The 25,463-nt window shown below is 36.2% G+C and overlaps 2 protein-coding genes across 4 annotated transcripts in view; both read left to right on the top strand.

The window, feature by feature from the left end:
* Window positions 1-2,446: 2,446 nt before the first annotated feature.
* Cpr65Ec (Cuticular protein 65Ec) lies at window positions 2,447-2,919 on the top strand. The gene is made up of 2 exons (XM_068292914.1): window positions 2,447-2,458; window positions 2,533-2,919. Exons 1-2 carry the CDS (start codon window positions 2,447-2,449, stop codon window positions 2,917-2,919), a joined length of 399 nt encoding a protein of 132 aa, XP_068149015.1.
* A 1,136-nt stretch (window positions 2,920-4,055) lies between these two features.
* form3 (formin 3) overlaps window positions 4,056-25,463 on the top strand; it is a 34,765-nt gene continuing 13,357 nt past the window's right edge. The window contains exons 1-3 of one of the 3 annotated variants that reach the window (XM_068293243.1): window positions 4,056-4,793; window positions 23,672-24,085; window positions 24,366-24,582. In XM_068293243.1, the coding sequence (XP_068149344.1) occupies window positions 23,882-24,085; window positions 24,366-24,582 (421 nt within the window). In that variant the 5' untranslated portion in view covers window positions 4,056-4,793; window positions 23,672-23,881. Of the gene's footprint in view, window positions 4,794-19,835; window positions 19,986-23,575; window positions 23,589-23,671; window positions 24,086-24,365; window positions 24,583-25,463 lie in introns of those variants that run through there. The other 2 variants (XM_068293242.1, XM_068293244.1) reach the window with 2 other exon arrangements.

Here is a 25,463-nt window from a genome sequence, read left to right as displayed (position 1 = left end):
CCGGTGAATCGGTTGAGAGGACGGAAGCAGCTTAAGGTTCGAGCATGGACACACCAAGGAAATGCCATTGAATTGTAACAGCTTTTTCTCTTTTCTTGCTCGGTCTCTCTTCCTCGCTCTGTGCTTTTTATTTAAAGCCGGCAAACGAAACCGATTTGACCCACAGCCGGTTTGAAGCATTCAACAACAGACTGAAAGACAGCTGGAAGAAAAAAGAAAAAAAAGGGCAGGCAAAAAGCAGATAATGTTGCTGCTGTTGCTGCCCCAATACTGGTACAACTGCCAGCACATTCACTTTATTCTCCATTTCCAGTTCCCGCCATATAGTCGCTCAGTCTCCAATCGCAATCTTATAAGGGCAACAGCATGTGCTCCACTCTTACTTGTTGTTTTTGTTATGGTTGTTGACGGTTTTTTTTTTACTTAAATGTTTTTGCTGAGGCTTTTTGTGTGTCTTGGAGATGGACCAAACAAAAGTCACGACGGCTAAAGGTTATTGCCTAAAGGAACTCAGCCCAGGACCCTCTGATACCGGAGTTCATGTTTATGGTATTTCTTTTTATGATTTCCAGCTTAAACGAACTTAAAAACAACTAGAGAAACAGACTATGATTTCGGTTAGAGACTTCTTTGTTTTGTTAAATATTCTCAATCTTGTTAAAATCCTTTTTCTTAAAAGCTATGTCCTAACTTTTTCCCAATCTTAAGTGCCCTTCGACATCCTTTTTCAGCTAATTTCAGCAATAGAGAATCAGATTGGATTTAAAATTGTTTACTTTTTGTTCTTGAATACCTAAAAATTTTAAGGGGAAGTAAAAACATTTTCAAACATTAGTTGAAAAAATGCTTATTAAATTATAGTATGAGTATTTTGTTTCATTTCGTGTCGCGTCACGTGAGACACGTTCAGCCAGTAAGCCATCACTATTTCCCTTATCAGAAAACTTAATACAAACTTCCCCGTGCTGTTCCGCTGCCCATCATCATGCGTTATTTTCGGCCAGTCAGACTCTGACTCTGTCTATGGTTGCCGCTCTGTGTGGCAAGGTCGTTCATTTGTCTGCCACCCAGTGTGAGTGGGAGCCGTTGAGCGGGGCTAGAGGAAGGGGCAGTGGCAGGGGCAGGTTATGGTTATGGACCTTTGGCTTTGACTTTGGTTGCTTGGTTTGGTTTTTGCACTGACAGTTTTTGTATTTTATTTTTATTTTTATTTCATTTTTATTTTGTGGCACGCTTGGCAATTTTGTAATAAATGAAGGCGTTTGACCTGCCGCATCAAGATGCTTAATCGATTTTTCTGTATGTGGATTTTTGGCCAGCGTAAACCATTTATTATAATAAATGAAGAAAAGTTTTGCTTTCAGTTTCAATGCACTGAGAAACGAAAATGAAAACAAACAATCAAAAACAACAAAAAAAAACTCCCACGACAAAAAAATCGATTTCCTGTTCAAAATAACACAGGTTTAGAGGAATAAAACATCAACTTAGCATAACTTTGAGTCATATATGTATAAATTCACAACTCAGTGGACCAAGGGGAAGACGGGGAAAGGAATTTTATGAGACGGACGCAATCAGTGACTCCAAATGAACTGCAAACTTAGGCAACAAGTCGTGCTAAATGCCCGGCGATATACCAAAATTTGGGAGGTGCTAATGAAAAATTACCAAAAACCGAAAAATTAATTTTTTATGTTGAAAACGAAAGATAGATGACACTGCGAGAGGGACAGAAGATGGGGAGATGAAACCACAGAACCAAAAATACCAAAAGCGAAAAAAGAACAAGAAAAGGTTTACAACAAAATTGAAACAAATGTAGCATTAAATTTATGAAACCAAATAGAAAATAAACTGCAAATAATTATAACGACTTTCTTATACCCTAGAACGGGTGATCAAATGGGAATATTACTTATCTTAACGACTTTTTCCCACTTAAGAAGACAATTTATAGGGGGCACACATTTCCTTGAAGGGCCTCAAGGCCTTCAAATTAAGGTGTGAAAAGCGAAACCCTTTATTTTGGGGAGAGTATCACCTGAATAAAACCAAAACCAAAAAAGTAAAACAAAAAAAAAGGTAAAACAAAAGTAGCATTAAATTTATGAGCGACTTTTTGGACGGAAGACCCAAAAGCAGCTGTGAGTGCCTGGGTGTGTGTGTGTTGGGTGTGTGAGTGTGTCACTCAGTTGGTTGTCTTTTAGTTCATGTTCAATGCTGCAAAATTATAAAAGTTGTTGCCGTTGTTTTCATTGTTGTTGTTGCTGTAGGTCGCCGAGTGATCCGATTGCCAAAAACTGCTATAAATGCCTGGCCCAAACAGTTTTTGAGACACATTCATTCTGGCAACGAAGACCAAGTGACACCAAAGCCACCAGCAAAAATCTCAATCCTCAAACTTAAAACCCAAACCCAGAAAACTCTTCAACTTCCATTCAACATGTGCAAAATTGTAAGTACTCAAAGAGACATCATTTCTGTCGGTTAAGCCAACCCATCTCATTCCATTTCCATCCCGCATATTAGTTCGTCGTTGCCGTTGCCTTTGTGGCCTTAGCCATGTCTCAGGTGAATGCTCGTCCGGATGCTTATGATGCTGCTGCCGAGACCCGTGAATTCAAGAGCGATCTCAAAGAGGATGGCAGCTATAATTATCAGTATCAGACCTCCAATGGCATTGCTGTCCAAGAATCAGGAGTGGGTGGTCATTATGCGACTGGCTCATCGGCCTACTACGCCCCGGACGGTCAGCTTATTCAGTCCTCTTATGTCGCAGATGAAAATGGCTACCGTCCAAGTGGTGCCCATTTGCCCACTCCACCACCAATTCCAGTTGCCATACTGAAGGCTTTGGAATACATTCGCACACATCCGCATCAGGAGACACGACAGGGACAGGGACGTTTTTTCTAGACTGGCAGCAAATCGGTCTCACAGAGAAGGATTAAATTTGCCAGAAAGTGAAATGTTATTCGAGTTATACATTTAAGTTCATATTCATAATGATGTTTTTTTTTACACATATTTCGTTTTTTAAACAAATAAAAAAAAAGGAATTCTAAATAGAAATTGTAACATGAAAAGCAATAATTTGAGTTTTAAAAGCAAACAGATTTCATGCTCAACAAAAGGAAATGTAGGCACATAACAAGTTATTAGCTTGGACATAGCATACATATTAAAAAAGGAAACTAGACTAATTAGTACTAAATTTACATTAGATTACCATTGAAATTAAATTCAATAGTTACTTTCCACTAGTTACATTAATCTTGCACTTTAGTATGGTAAAAAATGAAAAACATTTAAATTCAAAAACTTGGCGCCTACTTATTGTGCTTTAGCAGAATGGCAACCTTAAGATGCCCAGTTGGAAATGTTAAATGTTAAATTTGCCTATTATATTTAAGGAGCAAGAACTTATATTTCCAAGTCCCATTTTAAAATGGAAAAAAAAACATTACAAAAATTACATTCCCAATTCAATGATAGAAATAACTTCGCCACCCCTTATGGGGCAAGTGAAGCAAGTGAAGCAGAAACGAACAGCATACTTTTAGGCGCTTTTAACAGTGCTTGCGACTGATTTTCTACCGGGCCAGCTGGAGCTGTAAACTCAAATTGAGCTGTGGTCGCCTTACATTTGAAATTTTTAACGGAAAATCCCACAGAAAGAATCTGTTTTCTCATATCAATTATTTTAAAACACCCTCACTAAAAGACATTCCTGTTACATTTACTTTAAAGTACTTATTTATTTATGCACCATAATAAATATTCGATGTGAAATAGTTAATGCGACAATTAAAGGCTCTTTTTTGTTTCGCTTCAAAGGTAAGTCGCAATGGCCCTGTTAACTAAAATAGGGGCTCAACGGGAGCCTCAACTTTGTGCAGTGCTTTTTAAGATCGAAGCTTTTTTGCTTTAGTTTGGGGGAGGGAGGGCAAATAAAAGCTTCACATAACTCTATGCGATGGCATTAGCCAACACTGAATTTGTTTGATTTGAATTTAGGATCTTGAGACCGTTCGTCAGTCTTTCGCGATCGGTCCAACGAATTGGTTTGATTGTTCACTCTTCTTCCCCTACCCCCTCCAGAAGAAGGTGAAGAGTCGTGGGTGTGGGATTGAATTATGAATTGAGTTGAGCTTAAAGTGCATGTGCTGCCGTTTTTACCGCCTACCGCCCGTCCGCCCGCCCCCTACTTGGGGCCAGTTTGTTGTTTGGTTTTATATTTTTTTTTGTTTTTTTTTTTTTTTAATGCACATTGCATTTTAATTTTTTTCATATCGGGTTCGATTTGTTTGGTTTTCTTGTTGTGCGTTTTGGTTTTTGCCAATTGCAGCAGGCTGCAAGTTCTAATGCGGTTTTTGGCGTGGGCGCCACCAATTTCTGAGAGTGTGTATGTGCGTGCCTCCGTGTGCACATATGTATATGTGAGTGTGTGTGCGTCGCGCGGTATTGCAAAGAAAATATTTTCGTTTGTGTATTAAAAAGTGTTTGTATTGCTAATTAAAATAACAACAACAACGACAACAAAAAAAATGCAAAAAACTCTCTGACAAAACGTTCAACAAATTTGCCACAAGTTTTCTTTTTTTTTTTGGTCTTTTCAATTACCAATTCGATTTCCAATAACAAAAAGAAAACAAAAAATCTCCCATTCATAAATTTTTTTGGGGGAACCTCTCGCGCAACATCGAGCAACAGGTGTTATACGTTATTCGCTGTGTTGCCGCAACATTATCTAGAAACTTTGTTGCTTTACTTTCAATTCGTGTCGTGTGGTAAGTACATTTTCATCATTAATGAAGAAAACTGGAAAATATTTGTATGTATGTACATTTGCTTTATCAGTTTGCTTGCTGCTCGAACTGGCCTGACCAATGGCCTAATAATAATTGACCAGCTATTTGTTCTTGTCTTTTCGTTTGGTATGGTTTGGTGTTGTTTTCTATTTTGCTATTTCTGTTTGTTCACTTAGTTAGCATCTGGATGGAAAATTGTTGAATTCCAGTTGGAAAAATATTTACCAGCGCCAGTTGACATTTTGTTGTTTTTGTAAGCCACGACAGATAGATATATTAACCAATACAATTGCTGATACCGTATAGGAAAAACTAGATCAATTACGCGGAACAGTAATTCTGATAGATAAGAAGGTTCTATAGGTTCACTCTCCAACCCTCCGCCCCCTTTCTCATTAGTTTTATAAGTAAATACTACCTTGTGGCGCAGAAGAGAGGGGGCAATTACAGTTGAACTTCTCTAATAGGGAAATGCCACATAGTGCTCATTGTCGATATAAAGATATTTAATCTCTCTTATGTAATCGTTGTTCGAACATTTGTTAAGTTAAATACATAGGTTTAATATCAAATTCTATTATAAAAATTGTTAAGCTTTACTATGAATGAATATATAGAAGACTACATAACTTATTCATTTTAATCTATATACTTCAATGATTTTAAGTTTTCCGATGTAGGTCCGTTGTGGTTTCTCAGAAGAAAGAAAAAAACTATATAGCAGATGATGATGGATGGGATTTCATAACGAGCGATGACTGTAAGCGAAAAAATTTGCCTGTTTAATGTATATTGTGTTAATTTGCTTCTGCTTCTCGCCTTCTAATCCGAAGACAAATAATTAATTACTGCTGGAGCATAGAGTGTGACTTCAACTTTGGTTCTGTTGTTCTTTTTGCTTTGTGCCTTGCGATTCGATCGCCTCAAATCCGAAGAAATAAATTGCCGTTGGGTTTTCGATTCGTTTGTATCGGATCGAAACGGATTGTTGTTGACTGTCGATCGTTTTGGATCGCTAAAGCTGTTCTTACACTTATTAGAATTTTTGGTCTTTAGATGTTTGCCGAATCGAGAAATCAGAAAAATTCGCATAACAAGTGGGTCGGTCCAGCTACCTGACTTGGACGGAGATTCAAAATATTCTTGGAAGTGTTTAATGCTTATGATTTCTCTCCTTGTCTCTGTCTTTTTATCTCCATTTTGGTTATGGATATGCCCCAATCAAAGTCATTGGCAAACACACAGGAAAAAAAATTTGAAATAAAAAGAGTTCTTAATTCAAATTGATTTCGAGTTTGGGTTTCTTGTTCTTTTTTTTTTTCGTTGCAAACAATTTCAAAGTGTCAATTTGTGTTTATAAAATTAAAATTATTTATCAAGAGTCAAGACATCGCCAGTGGGTAGCGAAAACAGTTAAAATATAAGATAGAGAGATGGAGAGACAGAGAGGGAGAGGAATTGAAGGAGATAGAAAGAAAACGACTGAATCAATCGATGTTTCAGCTGCCTGCTAAGTCAATTGCCAAATATGGCTTACTTGTTTGTGTGTGGTTTAATGTCACACACACACACACACAAACACGCCATAGACACCAGAGCTAGAGATAAGTATAACTCTCTAGGAAAGGCAAGACAACTACTTGTCTCGCCAAAATCCAAAAACCAAAGCCAAAACTTATTCACCACCAAAGTCGCAAGCACAGGCAAAAGGCAAATATTGAAAATTTGCATGCGTCTTAGAAATTTATTTGCTAATTGTTATCTAACAGATATATGTTGTATTTGTACATTTATATATAAACACTATATAAGGCCGTTAAGGGTAATCTTGTGATGACTGTTTACAGGGCCACCCCAATATATTGAAATCACCCATCACCCATCACAAGTTGCTTGAAATTCACTTTTGGTGACTAATATTCAGAAATCTATTGAGTCAATGTCTACTAAACAAACAAAAACTCTCTTGGAAAGGCCTGTGAGACTTCTACTACTTATAGAGTCAAAATGACATTTCTAGAGAAACATTTTGAAAAGGCAAACAAAACTTTTATAGAAAATCGTCTATTTAGCATTGAAATCAAAATATAAATATTGCGAACACTTTTTTCCTTTTTCACTTGAACCTTGATGAACAGTGTTCAACTATATTATATGTCTTTAACATCTGTCGCATGATATATTTATTTAATTAGGAAATAAACACTGCAAACACTTTGACTATGATAATTGTTTGTGCAATAAATTTGCATCAAGATCTAATTGATTTACTAATTTTATTACAAATTTGTCCCATGTGAATCCATTATCTAAGCAAAAGTGCCACAAATAAGGGTAATAAATATATCTCAACAACATTGTTAAAGTCACATTAGCATTGAGCACGCTGGAGATTTTAGTAATCTTTTCTAAAAAGCCTTGAAAAAAGATATAAAGAAATTGACAACTAAATTTTACATGATTCGAATGGTTCTTATGGGTAATTTATTCAAAACTCAAGCTAAAACTTAATCATCACATCATCTTTAAGATGAACTTTGAATGTGTTGAGTTGAGGGTTTTGTTTTGTTGTAATATCAATTTTATTTTAAATGAGATTAAATCAATAATTTTTAATTATTGAATTATATAAAAATTACAAAAAATATAAAAAACAAAATACAGCATACTTAGATTTGCAACAGTATTTCAAGGTAGTTAAAATTTTTATTCGCAGACACAACAGACAGAGGGGAGGGGGCGTGGGTGGAGCTGAGGGTGATAGCCCACACCTTCACATTTAGTTAACATTTACTGACTCCCAATTTTCCGTTTCGCTTTTGTTGTTGTTCATTTCCTTGACAATTTACGCGCTTGTGAAATTTTAAATGAGCTGATTTATGGCTATTTGATGAGCACATTAACCACTGCCACGAGATCCTCTCCTCCACCCAATGTCCACACCCCGTCCCCGCGTCCCCTTATCACCTTCTTCTTATTCTTTTGGTTTACTGGCTGCTATTGCTGTAAACTTTATTATACATTTAAGTTTTGTTTTTTTTTTTTTTTACATATACATTTCTTTATATTTTTGGTTTTTTGGTTCATATTCCAGGCACACGCACACACACACACACACACTTAAAACACAAAACTTAACGATAAATTCTTACAGCAGTCCAACTCAACTCTTTTTTTTTTTTTTTTTTTTGCTGGTCTTCTTGTTCGTGTTGTACTTTGCGTACTTTATTATTAATTTTCAGCGTGTGGGCACACACACACACACAACAGAACACAACTACAACAAAATAACACCCACAGCATTTTGACACAAAATGTTGTTCTTTTCTATACCCAGTAATCATTGAATAAAGGAGTATAATGGGTATTTGTAGACAGACGAGGAAGCATTTGAAGTCCTACAGATCTAATTATACTAAATACCCGACATATAAAGCAGCTTGTTATGTCTGAGCTGATCTCTAACTCTTCAGATTTGATTGTCGATACAAATACACCTGCTGTTTGTAGTAAAGGGTAAATTAAAGTCGATTCCTCGTTCGAAATATTTGCATAATTTGTGTTGTTGTTGTGAGTTGTTGGCCGCATTTGTTATTACTGTTGGGAGATTAATTCTTGCAATTTGATTATTTCAGCACGTTAAAAGTTTTTTTGAATGCAAAGTCAAAGTAGAAGTCGAAGTCAAAGTCGTCGTCGTCGGCGCCTGCATTAGAGAACACAAATTACTCATACGCCGTGTTGTGCGATTGTTCATAATTATCGGAAATAGCTGAAACTTGCGTGGGCAACAGTCTCTGGCTGTTTGGCTGCTTGACAGTTGCCAACTGACAGACAAGTTGCGCATCCTCTCCATCAGCTGCTGCTGAATAACAATTAAATATATATATCTACATATATATATGTATGCATAATATTGTTTTGCTGCTTATTGTTTAACAAATATCTTGTTGGTTAGCGCCCTGCCCCTGCAATGAATTGCTTTTATGCGCTCATTTGCATATTAAATAAGCAGCAGCAGCAGCAAAAAGCGACAAACTGCCTCAGGTGGAGAGCTGAGACCTGAGCTAAGGCAATGCATTTACTTTGGTGTTGGTTGCACTTTTTTTCATATTATTATTTTGTTGTTGCTGTTGTTGTTTTGTTTTTGAACCAACAACAAATGCATCTACTACCGCTGCCGTTTGTCGTGTAGGTTGGCCCAGGCCAGCATTAGCTACCTAGTTATTCTCGATTCTCGATTTGGTTTGCTGACGTCAAACAAAAGAACAACAAAGAAAATGTATCCCAAGCAAGGTATGAGAAGGTCTAAGAGCACTTCCACACTCTACATACTGCATAGACAGGTATGCCCTCATATTGGCTTCTTTGACTTGGTGTAAAACGGAAAACTAGAACACAAAGTTTACAATGACAAGACAACAACAAAAATGTAGATAAAAATTATGAATGAATGGAAAATGAAATCCTTATCCTATGCAGTTTTCACTCAATAATAAAGAAATAAAATCTGCTAATTCAAATGAAATCTATGAATTCAAATGAAAACTATGAATTCGGAGATTGTTTTTCCGCCTTGGTAAGACTAAAAGGATCGTTTAAATATAGTTTATGCCAAATTTTATAATTTCATGGACTTGGTGTGAAATTTCTACTTAATTAGTTAAGGCAGTTAGTTGTCTTGTCTCACAGTTCCTCGCGCAGATTGTTCAAAGAGCAAAAATATTTCACACACAGCTCTGAACTGAAGTGATAATTTATTTGCCGATTTGTTTTTTGTTTGTTTTTTGGTTATTATTTATGTATATCTATGCGGGAGGAGGGTAATAACCATTTAATTTCAAAAACCTTCAGTCATTCCAACATTTGACACTTTATTGAAGCATTTGAATGTTATGACTATAAGTATTATTATTTCTTGGTTTTTTTGTTGTTGTTGCTGTTGTTGTAATTTGTATTTTTTCCCCCATTCATTGTGATCAAAGAATGCAAATTTTATTTTTTGTTTTTTTTCCTTTTGCTGCGTAGATTATGGCAAAATTATGCAAACAAATCACCAAACAAATTAGGCGTATAACAAAAATTTCACCTGGCCAAGGTAATCAACTGAAGACAAATATGGCAAAAGTTGGCCCAGAAAAATTGGAAAAAAAAAATAATAAAAAGGAGACTAGAAAGTTTTTTGGCCAAAAGCCCCGAAAAGAAACTAAATACAGCTAATCTGTATTTTAGTACGGGGGGGTAGAGAGAGAGAGAGAGAGGTAGAGATGAAGAGGGAGAGAATAAATATAGACGGAAGTCGGTATTTAGTCAAATTCTTTTGTCGGTCTCAAGTCAAAGACTAAGTCAATAATTACATAGCCACAGTTAGTCTTAAAATCCCCTCTATCGTTAGCATCCCCCATCCACCTGAGCCACCCCCATCTACCATTCATAAACGAACCATCATCAAGCCAGAGAGTCAGACAGTCAGTCAGTGGCAAGCGTGAAAAACGCTTCCTATTATTAGTTTAATTTGTTTTGGGCGCGCAATTTAATTTTATATAACAACAAAATAATCGTTTATAAATGATAAATTAATATGTGGGAAACAAATGGCTATGGGTATGGGCGGACGATCTCTAGATCTCTCATCGTCATTGATTTGATCTTGTCTTGAGTTGAGCTGCGTTGACTTAGGGGGAAACACTCATCATCATCATCATCATAATCATCATCAACATAGCAAGTGTTTGCCGCCGTCGTCAACAAGTTGCCGAATTGGCCAGGCTCTTAAATGGACACAACAAACCGCCAACAGAAAGCGTTTGAAGAGACAGGCGGCGTTTAGATAGATCTATGGCAACTACTTGGACTGACTGACTGACAGGACGGGACGAGACTCGGACTTGTGGTTTAGGTTCGTGTCGATTTCCTATACACATTCAATTTATATATAAGTTTCACTCATTGTTCGTTGTGTGTGGGCTGCATTGGCTGGTTGGGTCAGTCAGCGTTGTTAGATTGAAAAGTTACGCATAAGAGACTCAGTCTGACTACTCATATACATTTATTCACCTTTGAATCATAGAGCCTAAACACAAATCTCAAGCTAATGCCTTATAAGGAATACTTCCAGGTGAAGCCAAGAATGAGAAAATTTTAAATGAAATAAATCAAATAAATGTTTTTTTTTCTTTTTTTTTAGCCGAAATGTTCAAGACCGTAAGCAAAGATTTAATAAACATTTAACAAAGAAAACGAAGCATTTAAATAATAAATTAAGTCCGAAATTAATTTAAAGTGATATCTTTAATCTTGAAATTTTACATGCTAGTTACATATAGAGTATTCTCTATATGATATTATGTAAATTTTTGTTGATCTTGTAAGCTTGTGCTATGAAATTCCATCGAATTTTGATTGGTATCATTAAAATGTTAATATTGCTTGCCAAGAATCCATTTTATTAGACTGAATAAACCATAATAACTCTCCTTAATTTCGCATGATCGAGTTTCAAATGAGCATAAATATATAACTCACGCAAGTCTCAGTTGTGACTGGCATAACTAATTTTCGAGCATAAATAATTGGAAATTCGCTTTGACAAGAATATAGTTATGGGCTATGAGAACTGAAGGTCGCTTCACTTCTTGGAAGAAGACTTTTTGGGTTCTCATCGGCATCCGATGAAGAGACGACGCCTGCAATGCGAGGTTCTTTGGTTTTTTTCTTCATTAAAAAACGTTTGCTAATTTATGAGTTTCAAATTTAAAACGGAAATTCTCAGCTAATCGTTGGGACTAGGGGCAACTTGTTTACAATCTGACAATTCATAACCAAATCGGAATCTCAAATCTTTCCCTCCACACCACCCCCACCCCCTCTATGCGCCATTTATCGAGTAAGTAAGTAAAACGAGGGAGATGCCCGACGGCGCCTTTGGCTTGTTTTTTTTGTATTTTGTTTGTCTGATTTGCGGTTGCGGTTTTTCGAAAAGAAAAAAAACGGGTATATAGATTCTATTAAAGCCGAAAAAGTCACTTATTGATTTGCATCTCTCACTCTCGCTGTGTCCCTCTCTAACTCCCACTCCAAAGCCATCCATCTATCGTATTCATACGGCCATGCTCTTAAGTCTTTTTTTTCTTTTTGCGGGGAACTTGTTTTTTCACCTACATTGTTTCTTTTCTGTTTAGTTTGGTTTTATTTTTTTACTCTTTTTCTTTTAAATTCATTTCCGCTCCGGTTCTGGTTCTATTCATCTATGTATGTATTAATACACTGAGCGAAATCAATTTTGCACTCGCCACACACACAAGAAGAACATACCACATCAGTCCAAGGTCCACATAGGCCTTCAATGAACTTTGCTACTACAAAAACAATATATGTATGTAAAGCCCAAAAGAGATTTTCATTTTAGGGGCCCCATTAAAGAAAAAAAAACATAAACCTCCGAGCACTCATTACAAACCCATCAATCAATAAGTGATTCGATGTCGCCCCGATCGAAGGCGAAATCTTTTTTACACACCTCGATTGAATGCACTTCTCAGTATTGTGTGTGTGTTCTGAAACAGTATAAACTAATTTATTCAACCATAATTCAAATAACAATTGTTAATAAAGCAAAACCAGACACAAATGAAAAAGAAGAAAACAAGAAAACAAAAAAGCAACAAAAATTGGCAAAAGACAAAGCCAATGCCATATCGGGAGAGGTGATCGCCAATCACTGATCACTGAGCGTTGATCGTGCGTGCCTGCTATAAGTTAAGTCTTATAGGTCGGATGGCAATGCCACATAAATTTATTTGTTTTTATTAAGCAACAAAATTTATTGAAACGACAGTTAAATACTCTTTTGAAATAGCCATGATATATTTCGATGTACATTTACGAGTGAGGCTCACAACTTCAAAGACCTCTACTAATTTAGTCAATTCCTTTGAAGATATTTATCTTCAACTAATATCTTGATGGTTTTCTTGTAACAACTGGCTGAAACTAGTCGTTGGTAAATACATAGTCTTTTACTAGAATTATCGATGTTCTCTGAATGAACTTTAGTTTGTCCTTTATCCAAACATACGATATGATTAATTAAAAAATGGAAGGAAAATCAACTCACTAATAAGGCAGATAACTGTTAATGTTATTCAAATGATTGAGGTAATCAAAAATGAAGATAATAAGATTATCTATGACAGACACAATTTTCACATTTTGTGGTCTGGATATAACATGAATGCGAGTTTTCCCCATTTGTTGTGAACCTTCTATGAATAATTGTTATAAATTTTATAGGTCACCCATGACCAAATTTAAGTTAAAACCACAGCTGACAATTGTCAAGATTGTGTTGTCTACTGTTGTCTTTGTATAATACAACAAATATGCCCAACACGTACGCGGATATCCGTGCTCAATCTTTCCCCCTCCCCACCCTCCATGCCAAAAGACCAAACTAAAATCCATGCCCATACCCAGAGATCCATGACTCCCTCATTCCCTCCCTTTATAGAAATGAGAGGGTGGGGAAAAAATTGTAATTAAACACGCTGCAGTCATTGAAGATGGGGTCGTTTCTCTATATACATATGTATGTATACGTATGTGTATACTTCTCCTTGGTTATGGCCCTAGCCAGAGGGTAAAAGCCAGTTTTTAGCTAGCTTAGATAGGAGCCTATCAACAAAGCCATCAATCCATCCATATCCATCGATCAATTGATCATATGTGAAATTGAAATTATTTATGCACAGACATTGAAGAGAAAATGTGAGAGATAGAGAGATCACATGGTTATGTAACTGGGAATTGGGAGTTGGGAATTGAAATTGGATTTCAAATTGAAAATGAAATTGGTGGCTGACAATTGCAGACAGCTCCTAATACTAATAACTTTTGAAAAGAGAGGGTGAGATGATGATCACCCGATGATCAGTTCAAGACGAGACGAACAGACGAAAAACACTTCCTTCTTGAGCCAAATGTTCCCAGCTTGAAAGTAATTTGCTTTAATAAATCAAAGTCTTAACAAAATGCATGGATAACAGCAACGACAACGACAACGACATCGATGTTGACGACGACGACAAACGATCGCATTGAGGATCGCGTTGAGGATCGGCTGGCGAAGCATAATGTTGCAATATATATTTCTCTCTCTATCTGTCTGCCTGCCCAACATCTCAAATGTTGTTTTGCTATCGCATAAAAGAATTTAATGAAATTTAATGAAAAGTTACACGATCAGAGACACGACTTCAACACAAGTCTTGGTGCTGTTGTTGCAGTTGCTGATCGGTGATCACCGATTGTCTATAGTTTTTGTAATTTTTAGACTTTGTTGCATTGAATATGAAATGTTTGTGTCTCTAGGACATTTTTGCAATTAATTGAATTATCGTCGTGAATGGCAAAAGTTAGCCACCGATCAAGGGGTTTTCAGTGATCCAACAGCAACGATCGACGATCTGTAATCGACAATCGACAATCGATGTGCAATCAAATTTAAGTGGAGTTTGCAGTTTGATGTTAATGTTGTTGTTGTTGTTGTTGTTGTTTTTGATGGTGCTGGTGGGTACGGTGGTGGGAGAAGTGTCCATGCGATCAGTTGGCAGGTCGATGTGCATTTTTTGATTCTCTTGGCACGTTCACATGCTTTATGGCATTTTCATTTGTGGTTGGCTATGGCATTAGCTGTTGCTGCCTCTGCTGCTGCTGCTGAATGGATGGGTGTGGCCACAATGGGCACTTGCCACATCGCGCGCAAAAACCGACAAGCTATTAAAATCATCAACGCTCCATTAGATCTATAGTTTCTCTGCCGCTGACTCGGACACGCTGCTTCTACCGCGCTGTCAGCGTTATATTCATTTACGCCTAATTAAACAAATTATTGGCAATGTTTGAGTTAATGCTCAGTTAGCTTTAATTCGCTGCAACGCCAGGTGGCACCTCTAACCAAAGACAATGTTAACTTAATTGTTAGCCAAACACCAAAACACAACAACGACAACAAAAAGATAGAAACATTTACTATTTTATAAATAGCCCTAAGCAAGCCAACATTAAACAAACAATGTAAAATATGAATAAAAAAAACTCTGAAAGAAACAAAAAAAATGCAACCTAAAAAATATTAAGTTACAAACTTGGTTACAAGTTCATGAGGCAATGCAAACACATTTTACCCTAGTCGAAATCGTTGCTACCCTGCACCAAACTCTAAAGTCTAATCAAGATACAAATCGGATATATATATATCAGATATATCTTAGCATCTCTCAGGCCCCGAGATCACACAATTGAGTGTGTAATAATAGTTGTAGATTATTAAGAAGTTTAATCAAATAAATCTCTAAAAGGTCTCTATATAGTATTCATATTAATTTATTATACATATATCGTAAAGCTAAACTGAACTTAAGTAAACAGACAATTCAAGACAATACAAACTCTATAGTTTTCCAAGCCAAAAGTCTACTTTGCGAATTGTTGGGTCCAGTTTAAAGCGAAATCATAGTAATCCTCGACTGTGTTCCAAAAAAGAAAAAAATTATAACCAAAAGTCAAGTAACCACAAAATGAAAGACAAAAAAAAAAACCTTAATTTGCCATTTAATTCCGCCAGTCACGTGGTGCACCCTGTGCCCCGCAATAAGGGCAGACAAAAGGCCAAAAACGAGAGCAATCTGTATTCATCATCATTTTCCATGTGGAAGATTTGCAATGTAGTTCAAGTTCGAGTTTGGCGCTGGGCTGCGAATTGCGCAACCGAAAAACAAAACTGCGAGTAAAAGTAATAGCTGAAAAGACAGAGGCAATGGCAGAGACTATGGCTGACAGAGGCTGTGGCAGGGGCAGGGGCAATCTCAGAGTCAGTGGCAGTGGCAGTGGCTGGCTGAGACTCCGTCGAGAGCGAGAGACGCGTTCAAAAAAATGGCCTTTAATCTTAGTAGACAATTTTCACGCTTGTCATTTGATATCTTGTTGCAGTTTCAGTTCTGTATGCTACAGAGAATTCTGCATATAAAAAATTCGCTTACATAAATGGCAACTTGTTTAGCAATTCATTTGTAGTTTTGAGTTTAAGATTTAGTTTGTTAGTTTTACTTTTTGCCTTTCAATGTCATCATGATCATCATCACTCTAATAGAACATTTTCATTCAATTTTTCATTCTATGAGTCAGTGAGTTTTAGAGTCAAAGATAATCATTGATTTAGAAGATAAGCCCCATATATGTATGGCCCTGATGCGGAAGATATGAGAAATACTTGTGAAGGACAAATACCACGCAAAAACTAGACATCAAAAGATCAAATTCTATAAATGCTGCTCCCAAAACAGAGATATATATTTAAGCCAAGAAGCTGCTGACTAATCATAAGAAACGAGAGACACTAGATCAGGGAGGAGCAGAGGAGGAATTAAACAATTTTATATTGGCCCACACACTGAAAACCAAGTATATGGAAAAACTGAGAAAGCACAAAATGCGGCAGCAACTAAAAACCACAAGTCAATGTCAAATCGGTGGCAGCCAGCAACAGCAGCAACAAAAGCATCAGCATCTGTATCTCAAGTTGAGGCACTGCATCTGGCCATTATGTTTTCATGAATCATTTTTATGTAGGTTTTAGAGTCGAAGTCGCCTCACTTCTTTTTGGCTTTGTTCATTGTTTGGTTTTTGATCATAAGTTTTGTTCGTGTTTTTTTTTTCATTTTTTTCTTCTCTTTTAAATATATTTTTTGTTACGTTTTGTTTGAGTTTGAACTTTTTGTATTTGGACAATTCAAAGTTAAGGTCAACAAGGGATTTGAAATAGCTGCAGTCGTATCCGATTTGTCTCTCTCTCTCTCTGTGTGGGTTTGGTTTAGGTGTGGGTAGGTGCATTGAACCTTTCTGTTATGAACCTAACTGAATTTTAGCATAATTAGCGTTCATTGTTCGCAATTGAAATTGGCCCTGAAATTGCCCTCCTTTAGTGAAGCAAAATTTATTGTATTTCGATTTTCTATGCCAAAAATTTTAAAATGGTAAAACTTTTGAGGGTATATTAGGCAGGTTAATAGGAAATGTCGCTTTTTCGCATGTGCTTTTACTCTCAAATTTCTTAGGTATCTAGAAGTCGTTGCAATAAGTCCTCATTCTCATTCTACTCGTTTGGTTCTCATTCAATGGGTTGCTTGTCGGAAAATCTTGTAACCTGTCATAAGGCCTAAAATTTGGACATATTTATGCACTTTACCAGAATTTTTCACACCTGTGAGAAACTTGGAAACACACAAAAATCACGTAAAAACCAAAAAACCACTCTAAAAAAGACTTAAAACAAAAAACAAAAACTTCCAACTTTCGCTTTTTCTTTGAAGCGTGAAAATTAACCATTAGCGCCTTATATTTTATAGGCGTTTTGTAAGTCAGTTTCACACTTGCGCAAAGCCCGAAATAAAAAACCGCCCCCCACCACCCAAGCTCCTCATCCTCACACCCCCAACCACTCAAAAAAAGCAATAGAAAAATTTTCCAATGTATTTGCTTTTGACACATTTTGATGGGTTATTGTTTTTGTTTTTGGGAGGGTATTCAATATTACTAGTTGAGTCTATTTAACCCAAATTGTTGTCACTTTCAGTGACCATTCATAAATTCTCATCAATAAGACGACAAGGGAGAACGAATGGGATGGGAGTATCCCTTCCCCTTGCCCATCTTCTTCCTCAACTGAAACAATGATAAAATGGTACCCGCTTAGACGTTGATTCGCCCCTGTCAGAGAAGTCAACAAGCGCCACGCGGCGACAACATTTTATGAATGAAACCTAATGAAGAGAAGTCGTTGCGAGGATGATCTGAGATCTTTCCCCTTTTTCTTTTTGTGTTTTCTTCTCCCCATCATGAAAAGTGAATTTATATTCAAGAAGAGGCGTAGCAATAGAAAAACTATGAGCAGGAGCTGCAGAGCGGGGGGGGAAAGAGTACAGCAGGAAAAAATCAGCTCAAAATATACATAATTGATTTTTAGATGAGTTAATTCACATTGACAAAAATATTGATTCTCATATATAATAGACTTATCATTTTGTCTTTCCAATCAGACAGCTTTGTGCAAGTATTAATGGCTAATTTAACGTTCAATAGATGGCTTTATATACTAAACTTAATTGTACTTTACTCTACTGATAATAATTCTTACTATTTAGTTTAATCTTAGCTCTATTCCAAATCCTTCAGTGACGTTATCATTAGCAATTAGTTAACTTTTTATGTATAGTTTAGTGATTCATTCCATTCATTGGTTTCTTTAGGTGTTTCCGTATTTTCTTTAAGCCACTTCAACTTTATCAGCAGCAATCGTTGAATCTCAGCCTCACGAGTTCATCTCGTACATAAGTATAAGATATTTACATTTGGTCTAAGCCATATCTAGTTTCTGTTTTCTTTACTCAATTTCTGTGTGTGTAGTTTTTTGTTGTCGATTCGTTGCTGGTCAGTGCCGTCCCGTCCAGTTAAGTCCAACCACTACAACAACAACATCATCGAAAATGCAAAACCCACGCAATTTTGGACCGTGGGCTGCATTTTATATTTATTTTTATTTTTTGTAGTCAAATGTTCTTTGTTCGTTGTAGAAAAAAAAAATAAAGACTTGACATTAACATTATTTGCGTTTTTGTTGAATAATTTTTTGGGTTTTTGGCTGTTAAATTTAACGCCCACCAATTCAACAAGTAAAAGATGATCATCGGGCAGCGGCATCATCATCATAACCATCAGGGGAACCGCTGGACCAACTGTGATTACCTTTAAGCTTGGGCTAATTGAGGAATTAAACTCAAGTGAGAGGCACTGGGCACGCCCTAATTGCTCAATTTACACGCCTTTTACAACACGATTTGTAGTTGTTGTTGTTGTTGTTAACTTTGTTTTCTACCTTCAACAATTATTTTGCTTTAGTTTCAACTTGACATGAAATTTTTATATGTATTTTTTTTTTTTTGCACAAGGCAAAATGTCCTTTTTGAACACTTCAATAAACTTCAAAAATTAAGTCAAAGTGGTAGAGAGAGAGGAGAGTAAAGTGACGGAAGCGGGTGAAGTTGCACGAAACACAAAGTCAATAAAATATATATAAGTATGTATGTACATACATACATATACATATAGCTAAATGTATCCCAATTTCAAGTACGCGACGACAACTCAGCGTGTAGTTTGTATACCCTGTCCTCTCAGATAGGATAAAACGGGGTATATTGTAAATATTAAAAGTCTAAATGGAGATATTGTAGAACACATTAAAAGGCATTTTTGTTTGGACTTATCGGTCTAGAAGGTTAGTAAATTGCTAAGAAATGAGGTTTAAACTTTCTTATTTCATAGGGTATCCTGTAAGGCGATACTTTTAGTTAATGCAGGCATTGATTATTTTTTTTAGCATTTGCTGTTGTATTTTTAGCTTAACAACAATTGACAATCGACAACGATAACATTGGCTGCTGCCACATGGTTTTGTTGTAAAGATGTTTTACCGATTTTAGAAGTCATAAGGTCAATGCTGAGTGACTGACTGACTGAGTGACAGAGTGAGTAAGTGAGTGAACCAAGCGACAAGCACTAAGCGCCAATGCGCCAAGATCCCAAGATCGTGTTTTGATTGCAACTTGTTACTCTATTGCTTGCTGGCGTCGTCCGTTGTCAAGTGTTATGACTCGTCCAGTTCTCCTCCTCCTCCTTTCTCTCCGCTTATCTATCTGTGTTGTCTGCAACAAAGCATCATCTCTGTTGCTTGCCATTTGGTCGTCTTGGAGCTCTTAAATCTTGGATCTCCATTCCCCAACAAGATTCACACGCAATTTGTGTGATTTGTGTGGCTGCTGATAAACTCAACTCAACAGTGAAATGGAAAATGAAAAATGGAGAAACTCCAAATGGAAACTAGAAGAGGAGAATGATAAAGTGAAGATTTAACAAATCACAAAACAACAGTGTGCCATTTAAAGTGAAATAAAACTATTAACAAAAAGGGTCAGCCATGAAAAAGATTTCATAGTCACATTTTTTTACATTTTATTCACTGCCATTGGGAAAATTTTCTCTCTATCCAAAATCGATGTATTTTACTACTTAACTTCTTTTCCCTTTGGCCACAAAATTCTATACATATAGACATAAAATGTAAGTACGTTTATATTAATTTAAAGTAAATTTCGTAATGTTTAAGAATGTATAGGAAATATTGTCATCGTTTTATTGTTGTCATAACACTTTTCTACATAATACACTCATCGCGTTTCATTTGAAGCAATTGGAATTTCAATTAATTGGCTAGATAATTACTAATCCGAGATTCATTAAATGTTAATTCCCCAGTAAGAAAAAAACCAACCGTATTAAGATTCAAACTAAATGTTATGAATGAACTATAGACTGTTACCTAATAACAATTGAGATGAAGAATAACTCATATCAAGCTTATTGTTACATAAAAGTTTTTAGAAACTCACTTGTTCGGAAGTCAAACTTGTTAAGTCACTAACCACGCTTAGTTCTGCTTGCTTAACGCATAAATTTGATTATCTCATTTATTTAGAAAAGAAAACTTTATTCTTCAATCTTGATAAACTTAAGTTTTATTTGTCATTCAATTTACCATTAAATCAATAAAAAAAATAAACGCATACTTTACTCCCATGGTTTATTTATCTAAAGTTTTGAAGTTTATAGGTAGGTTTCTATATATTTATGCGTTTATATGTATGTGTGAGTGTGTAGGTAAAATCATCAAAATGCAAATTGAATGAGGCGACGATGACGCCGATGACGGCGACATAAAAAAATGCAATGCAACAAATTGTGAAAAACAGTTTGCAACCAAAGCAACGAAGACTTAAACTTTGGACACACCTTGATAGAAAATAATAAAAATATATAAATATATATATACCTACTATGTAATACTTATACATATTTGTATCTATATACATATATTAACTAGACAGCGGCAGACTTTGAAGAGCAACCAATTTGCTACCAATTGGTTACAGATTGGCACAAACGGCCTTGCCTACCAGTAATAGAGATATAGAGAAAGAGGGAGAGGAGACGGCAGATATATGTATATACATATATATATATATTTATACACTTGTTGATTTGCTCACTTAAGCGAGTGTTGGGCTAAAAGTTTATCTTATAAACCTTTTTTAAAGAGCTTTAAGATATTCCTTCCGTTTAAAAAAGTTTCCCTCTTGCTTTAATACATCAATAAAACTGAGCGGTTTATCATTGATTTTATAGCATTAAAACTTGCATTTATTAAACTACTTTTTACATTTGGTTTCTCTTAAAAAGTTTTCAGTCTACCCTCGTATCAAGTTACTTAGCTAAAATATTTTTCTTAAATTTTATGCACTTTACACAACATTTAATCACATTTCGAGGCATTTAGGCAAACGCCCCATGAAAAGCATAATTTATACAACATTATTAAAATGCAAAAGCAACGCTAACAACAACAGCAACAACAACAATCGAATAGACAATCAGACACCCGGACAAACAGGCAGACGGACAAAGACAGTTGAGACCCAATCCAAAAGCATTCGTTAAACATTGAAAACAGTTTTGAAATTTTGTGAATTATTACTTGCACTTTAACATGGGCTCCATGAAAATATTTTACCCCCAGACAGTTGACATTTTATAGACGACAACGGCAACAACAAGTCGCCACCTGTCGACTGGTTAGAAGGGGGCGAGTAACAGGGGCACCTAACATATGAAAAGCAAAACCAAAAAAAAGTCATTTAAGCCTGTCAACGCTTTGCTTTTGCCATTGCCTTTTGTCTCTCGGCTTACAATTCAAGATAAATGGGCCAAGAAACTTTGCTCAAGACAAATTCTAATTAGTCAGCTTCGTTTTTGGAAGGGTGAGGAGGTAGGATAAGTTCATTAACACTTCGAGATTTTTGTTTTCAGCAGGTAGTGGCTAACATTCCCATGCTTTTTGAACCATTTCCATCACTTTTGTTTGCCATTCAATTAATAACGCATTTACTTTTGTCTCAAAATCAAAATTGTCCATAAATATGTCGAACTAATAATGCCGCCATATATGTATATATGATGTCCAGTTCATCCAGTTTTCTGGGCCTAATGGAACCAGTTTCTCGATAAGCATTTTATTTATCGTCCTATACAGAGAGTGAGAGGAGTAAGAGGGGGCACCGGCTGCTGCTGTGCGGGTGTTGTGCCAATTTGGTTTATAGAAAAGCAGGTTATATTTTACACTAGTCTACCTATTTTTTTTATCTCAATGAAACGCAGCTGACCCACAAATACACAAATGCCAACTAATTGAACACACATTTTCGACTAGCAAATGGCCAAAGTGTTTATCAGATTAGCTCAACATGGCTTATACCCTCTATTAGATATCCTAATTGGCCATTTGGAGGTGGATAAATGTTTTCCTAATCACTGAAGAGATGCCTCTCAAAGCGGCAAAGAAGTTTGTTTTTTTGCCACTTTGCCAATGTTAACTTCATATTATACAAGAGTAGAAAACATAAACTCATTTCATATTATTAAAATCTTTTAAGGAAACATCATTGGAATTTGCTTATTTTTAATGATGGATACCTTTCATTAATGTATGGGTAAATTGCAATGTGTGAGATTCTCTATTCGAAAAGGTTGTTAAAGCCAGATTCTCTGACTAATTAATGATTATGTCTGCCAATTAACCACCAGTCATATTGGGGTCAAAACTTTAGCTTAATCGATTTAATCGACTGCTGAAGACATATTAATAAATTTTCCATTTTTATTTTCATAACCTTACAAGAGTTTTGCTGTCTTTGTTGTGGGGGATATTTTAGCATAGTTAAGAAATTGTTGGCAGTGTGAAAGCTAATCGTGACATCGTGTTATCTTCTATCATAATCAACAACTTAATCAGTTAGTTGAGTGTTTGGTGGCTGTTTTTGCTGTTTCTTTGTTTGTGTCTTTACTTTTTCCATTCCATATTCATTTAAAATTCCAATTTGAAACACTGTCAAAGAACATGACACAAAATATTTGCGAATTTGTAATATATTTTATGTATACATATATTCAGTATAGTGATTGAAAACTCGTTTCGCCGTATCTTAAATGGCATACACAATTAACGGAAATATTAGGAGGATGTCAATGTTTTTTTCTCGATATATCGGTATAATTTTATTTGATTTCATTAGCGGCAACGTCAAATCAAATCAAAAAATGTCAAATCGATCGAAGGCAGGTGGGGGAGACGGACATAAGCATTATAATTTCAAATAACAAAGTGCCACTCGCGTTCGAGCGCAGCTTTTTAACAAAAATGTTAAACATTTTTATCGGTTTTCATTGTTGTTGAGAAAATCTATAGTAATAGACTACTGCTAATACTAAATAAATGCCCCACGTTGTCGGCGATTTATTAAATAAAAGTGTAAACAAATTAACAAGATCATTTGCGGTAGAGAAACGGGGCGGAGTAACCTGCTTCAAGTCAGAAATCCGTTCTATCGCTCGTTCACTTTGATCTATTCGCCGAACCTCGAAATTGTCTCGAAACAAAAAATCAAGAAAGGAAAACTGCAGCAAAACTCAATTAATTTATGACAATTCATAGCCATGAGTCCATAAATTTATTAAAACTATATAGACAGCAAGCAAGATCCGCAGGAGGACGGGCGGGAAAAAATGGGGACCATAAAAATCTAGAAAATATGTTTCAGGGCACTGCCAAGGGTTAGCAAATGCATTTACCAAACCTTGATTCAATTCAACTAACTTGATTGCCTTCTGTTCTTCTCTTTCTATCCTTCTTACAGATGCAGAGCACGACGAACACGACATCTTGGTAGATATATATATATATTACATGTATATATATATATCTTGATGGGCCTGACGTGAACTATTTAAAAATTCCATGCAAGAACCTTTTGGGGATTTAGCCGCCATCGAAGCAATCGATTGAACGACATCGATTTCAATTGAAAGAAAAACAAAAGAAATAAACCACGAGTTAGGTTAGCTACATGCATATCACATTAAGAACCATGGACGCACGCATCGGCCTGGATTATATAGTCGAGAATGGTGACTACATAGCCACACTGGGCACTGCATTGGATACACAAAATGCAACTGTTAAGAAGCAAGTTTTTGAGTTGCTTTCAGCGTTGTGCGCCTACAGCGCCGACGGCTATGCGCGTGCCATCGAAACACTAGAGTTTTATAAGGTAAGAGAGCGATCAGCGATAAGCTCGAAAAAAAACTAAACAAATTAACCAAAAAAACACACAAATTTCAAATATCTTTGCCGATACCGATCAGCAGAAACGTTATAAAAATCTTGTTAGTTGAAATGGATGAAAATGGTCAACGGTTAACACTAAAAAAACGACTAGCAAAGGTTCTTACCAATTATTGGCAACCATCCCATATCCACATACTACCTAACTTGTTTGCAAACATATAAAAAGGATAAATTGATTAAAAACACTTTATTCCTTTTTGCAGAATCTCAAGAAGCAACGATATCGCTTTCAAATTGTTATTAACGAACTCGAACAGACCATTGCCGCCTCCTCCTCGTCGTCGTTGTCGTCATCGTCGTCATTATCATCATCGAATCCGCCATTGGACTATCAGACTGCTCTATTGGCCTTCATTAATTGTGTCATCATCTCAGCGGCCACATTGCAGGAACGCATACGCATACGTAACGAATTTATAGGTAAGATTAACCAACAAACCACAAAAAAACTAAAAAACTACGATTAAAATGCCCTGCCACCACCCTGTTGTTGCCTTACTGGATACCTACCTCTACTTGGTTGGTTAGCTGTCTTCGATTTCATTTCAATTTGATTGATGTGCCCCAGCGTTGATCTTTATGATTTGCGCCCTTGACCATATGCTTGTCACATCTCTTACAGGTCCGCACTCTCGGAGTGCCCCAACCACACCATTGACCCTCGGGTTTAGCTTGCTATGGCTGTTTGCTTGTGCTGTTTGCTGTTTGCTAGTTGATAATGATGGGTTAGCAAACCCAATAACAAAAGCAACAATAATATTGCCAAATTGCCTCACAATGCGGGGTAACCTTAGCACGTGCCGCCGATTTATACAATACATAGTGGTGAGGTAAGGTGAGGCGGGGCGCGTCTTGAAACTTCACATTAGGCAGGCATCCCAACCCAAGTAAAAGATAAAAAAGGTTTATATGTATATCATTATGAGAGGAAATTTTAAATAGATTTACATTCATTGACATTGTTTGATCTTATCCTTGACCCTCCTGAATTCTCCCTTTGACTAAAGTTTAGTTTAAAATGTCTCGTCTTTAATCAACGTAAAATATTCTTATATTTGTCCGCTATAGCCTCTTCAGGGCTCTTCTTCCAATTCTAATTAAAAGTGACTTCAAAATTGTCTCAATTCAAAATATCAGCTAGAAGCATGTACTTTGTTGTTTTATAAACACTTTTCATTGTCTTTGTGTTAATTACAAATTTAGTTATAGATATTTACATCAACCCCATCAAGCCCCATCACCATCAATATGTATGTATGTCTATTCCTCCCGTCCTCTTCCACCCGGCGAGATTTATTTCT

This window comes from Drosophila tropicalis, unplaced genomic scaffold (genome assembly GCF_018151085.1).
Source record: "Drosophila tropicalis isolate 14030-0801.00 unplaced genomic scaffold, ASM1815108v1 contig_694, whole genome shotgun sequence".
NCBI lineage: Eukaryota > Metazoa > Arthropoda > Insecta > Diptera > Drosophilidae > Drosophila > Drosophila tropicalis.
This window is presented reverse-complemented; position numbering and strand designations above follow the sequence as displayed.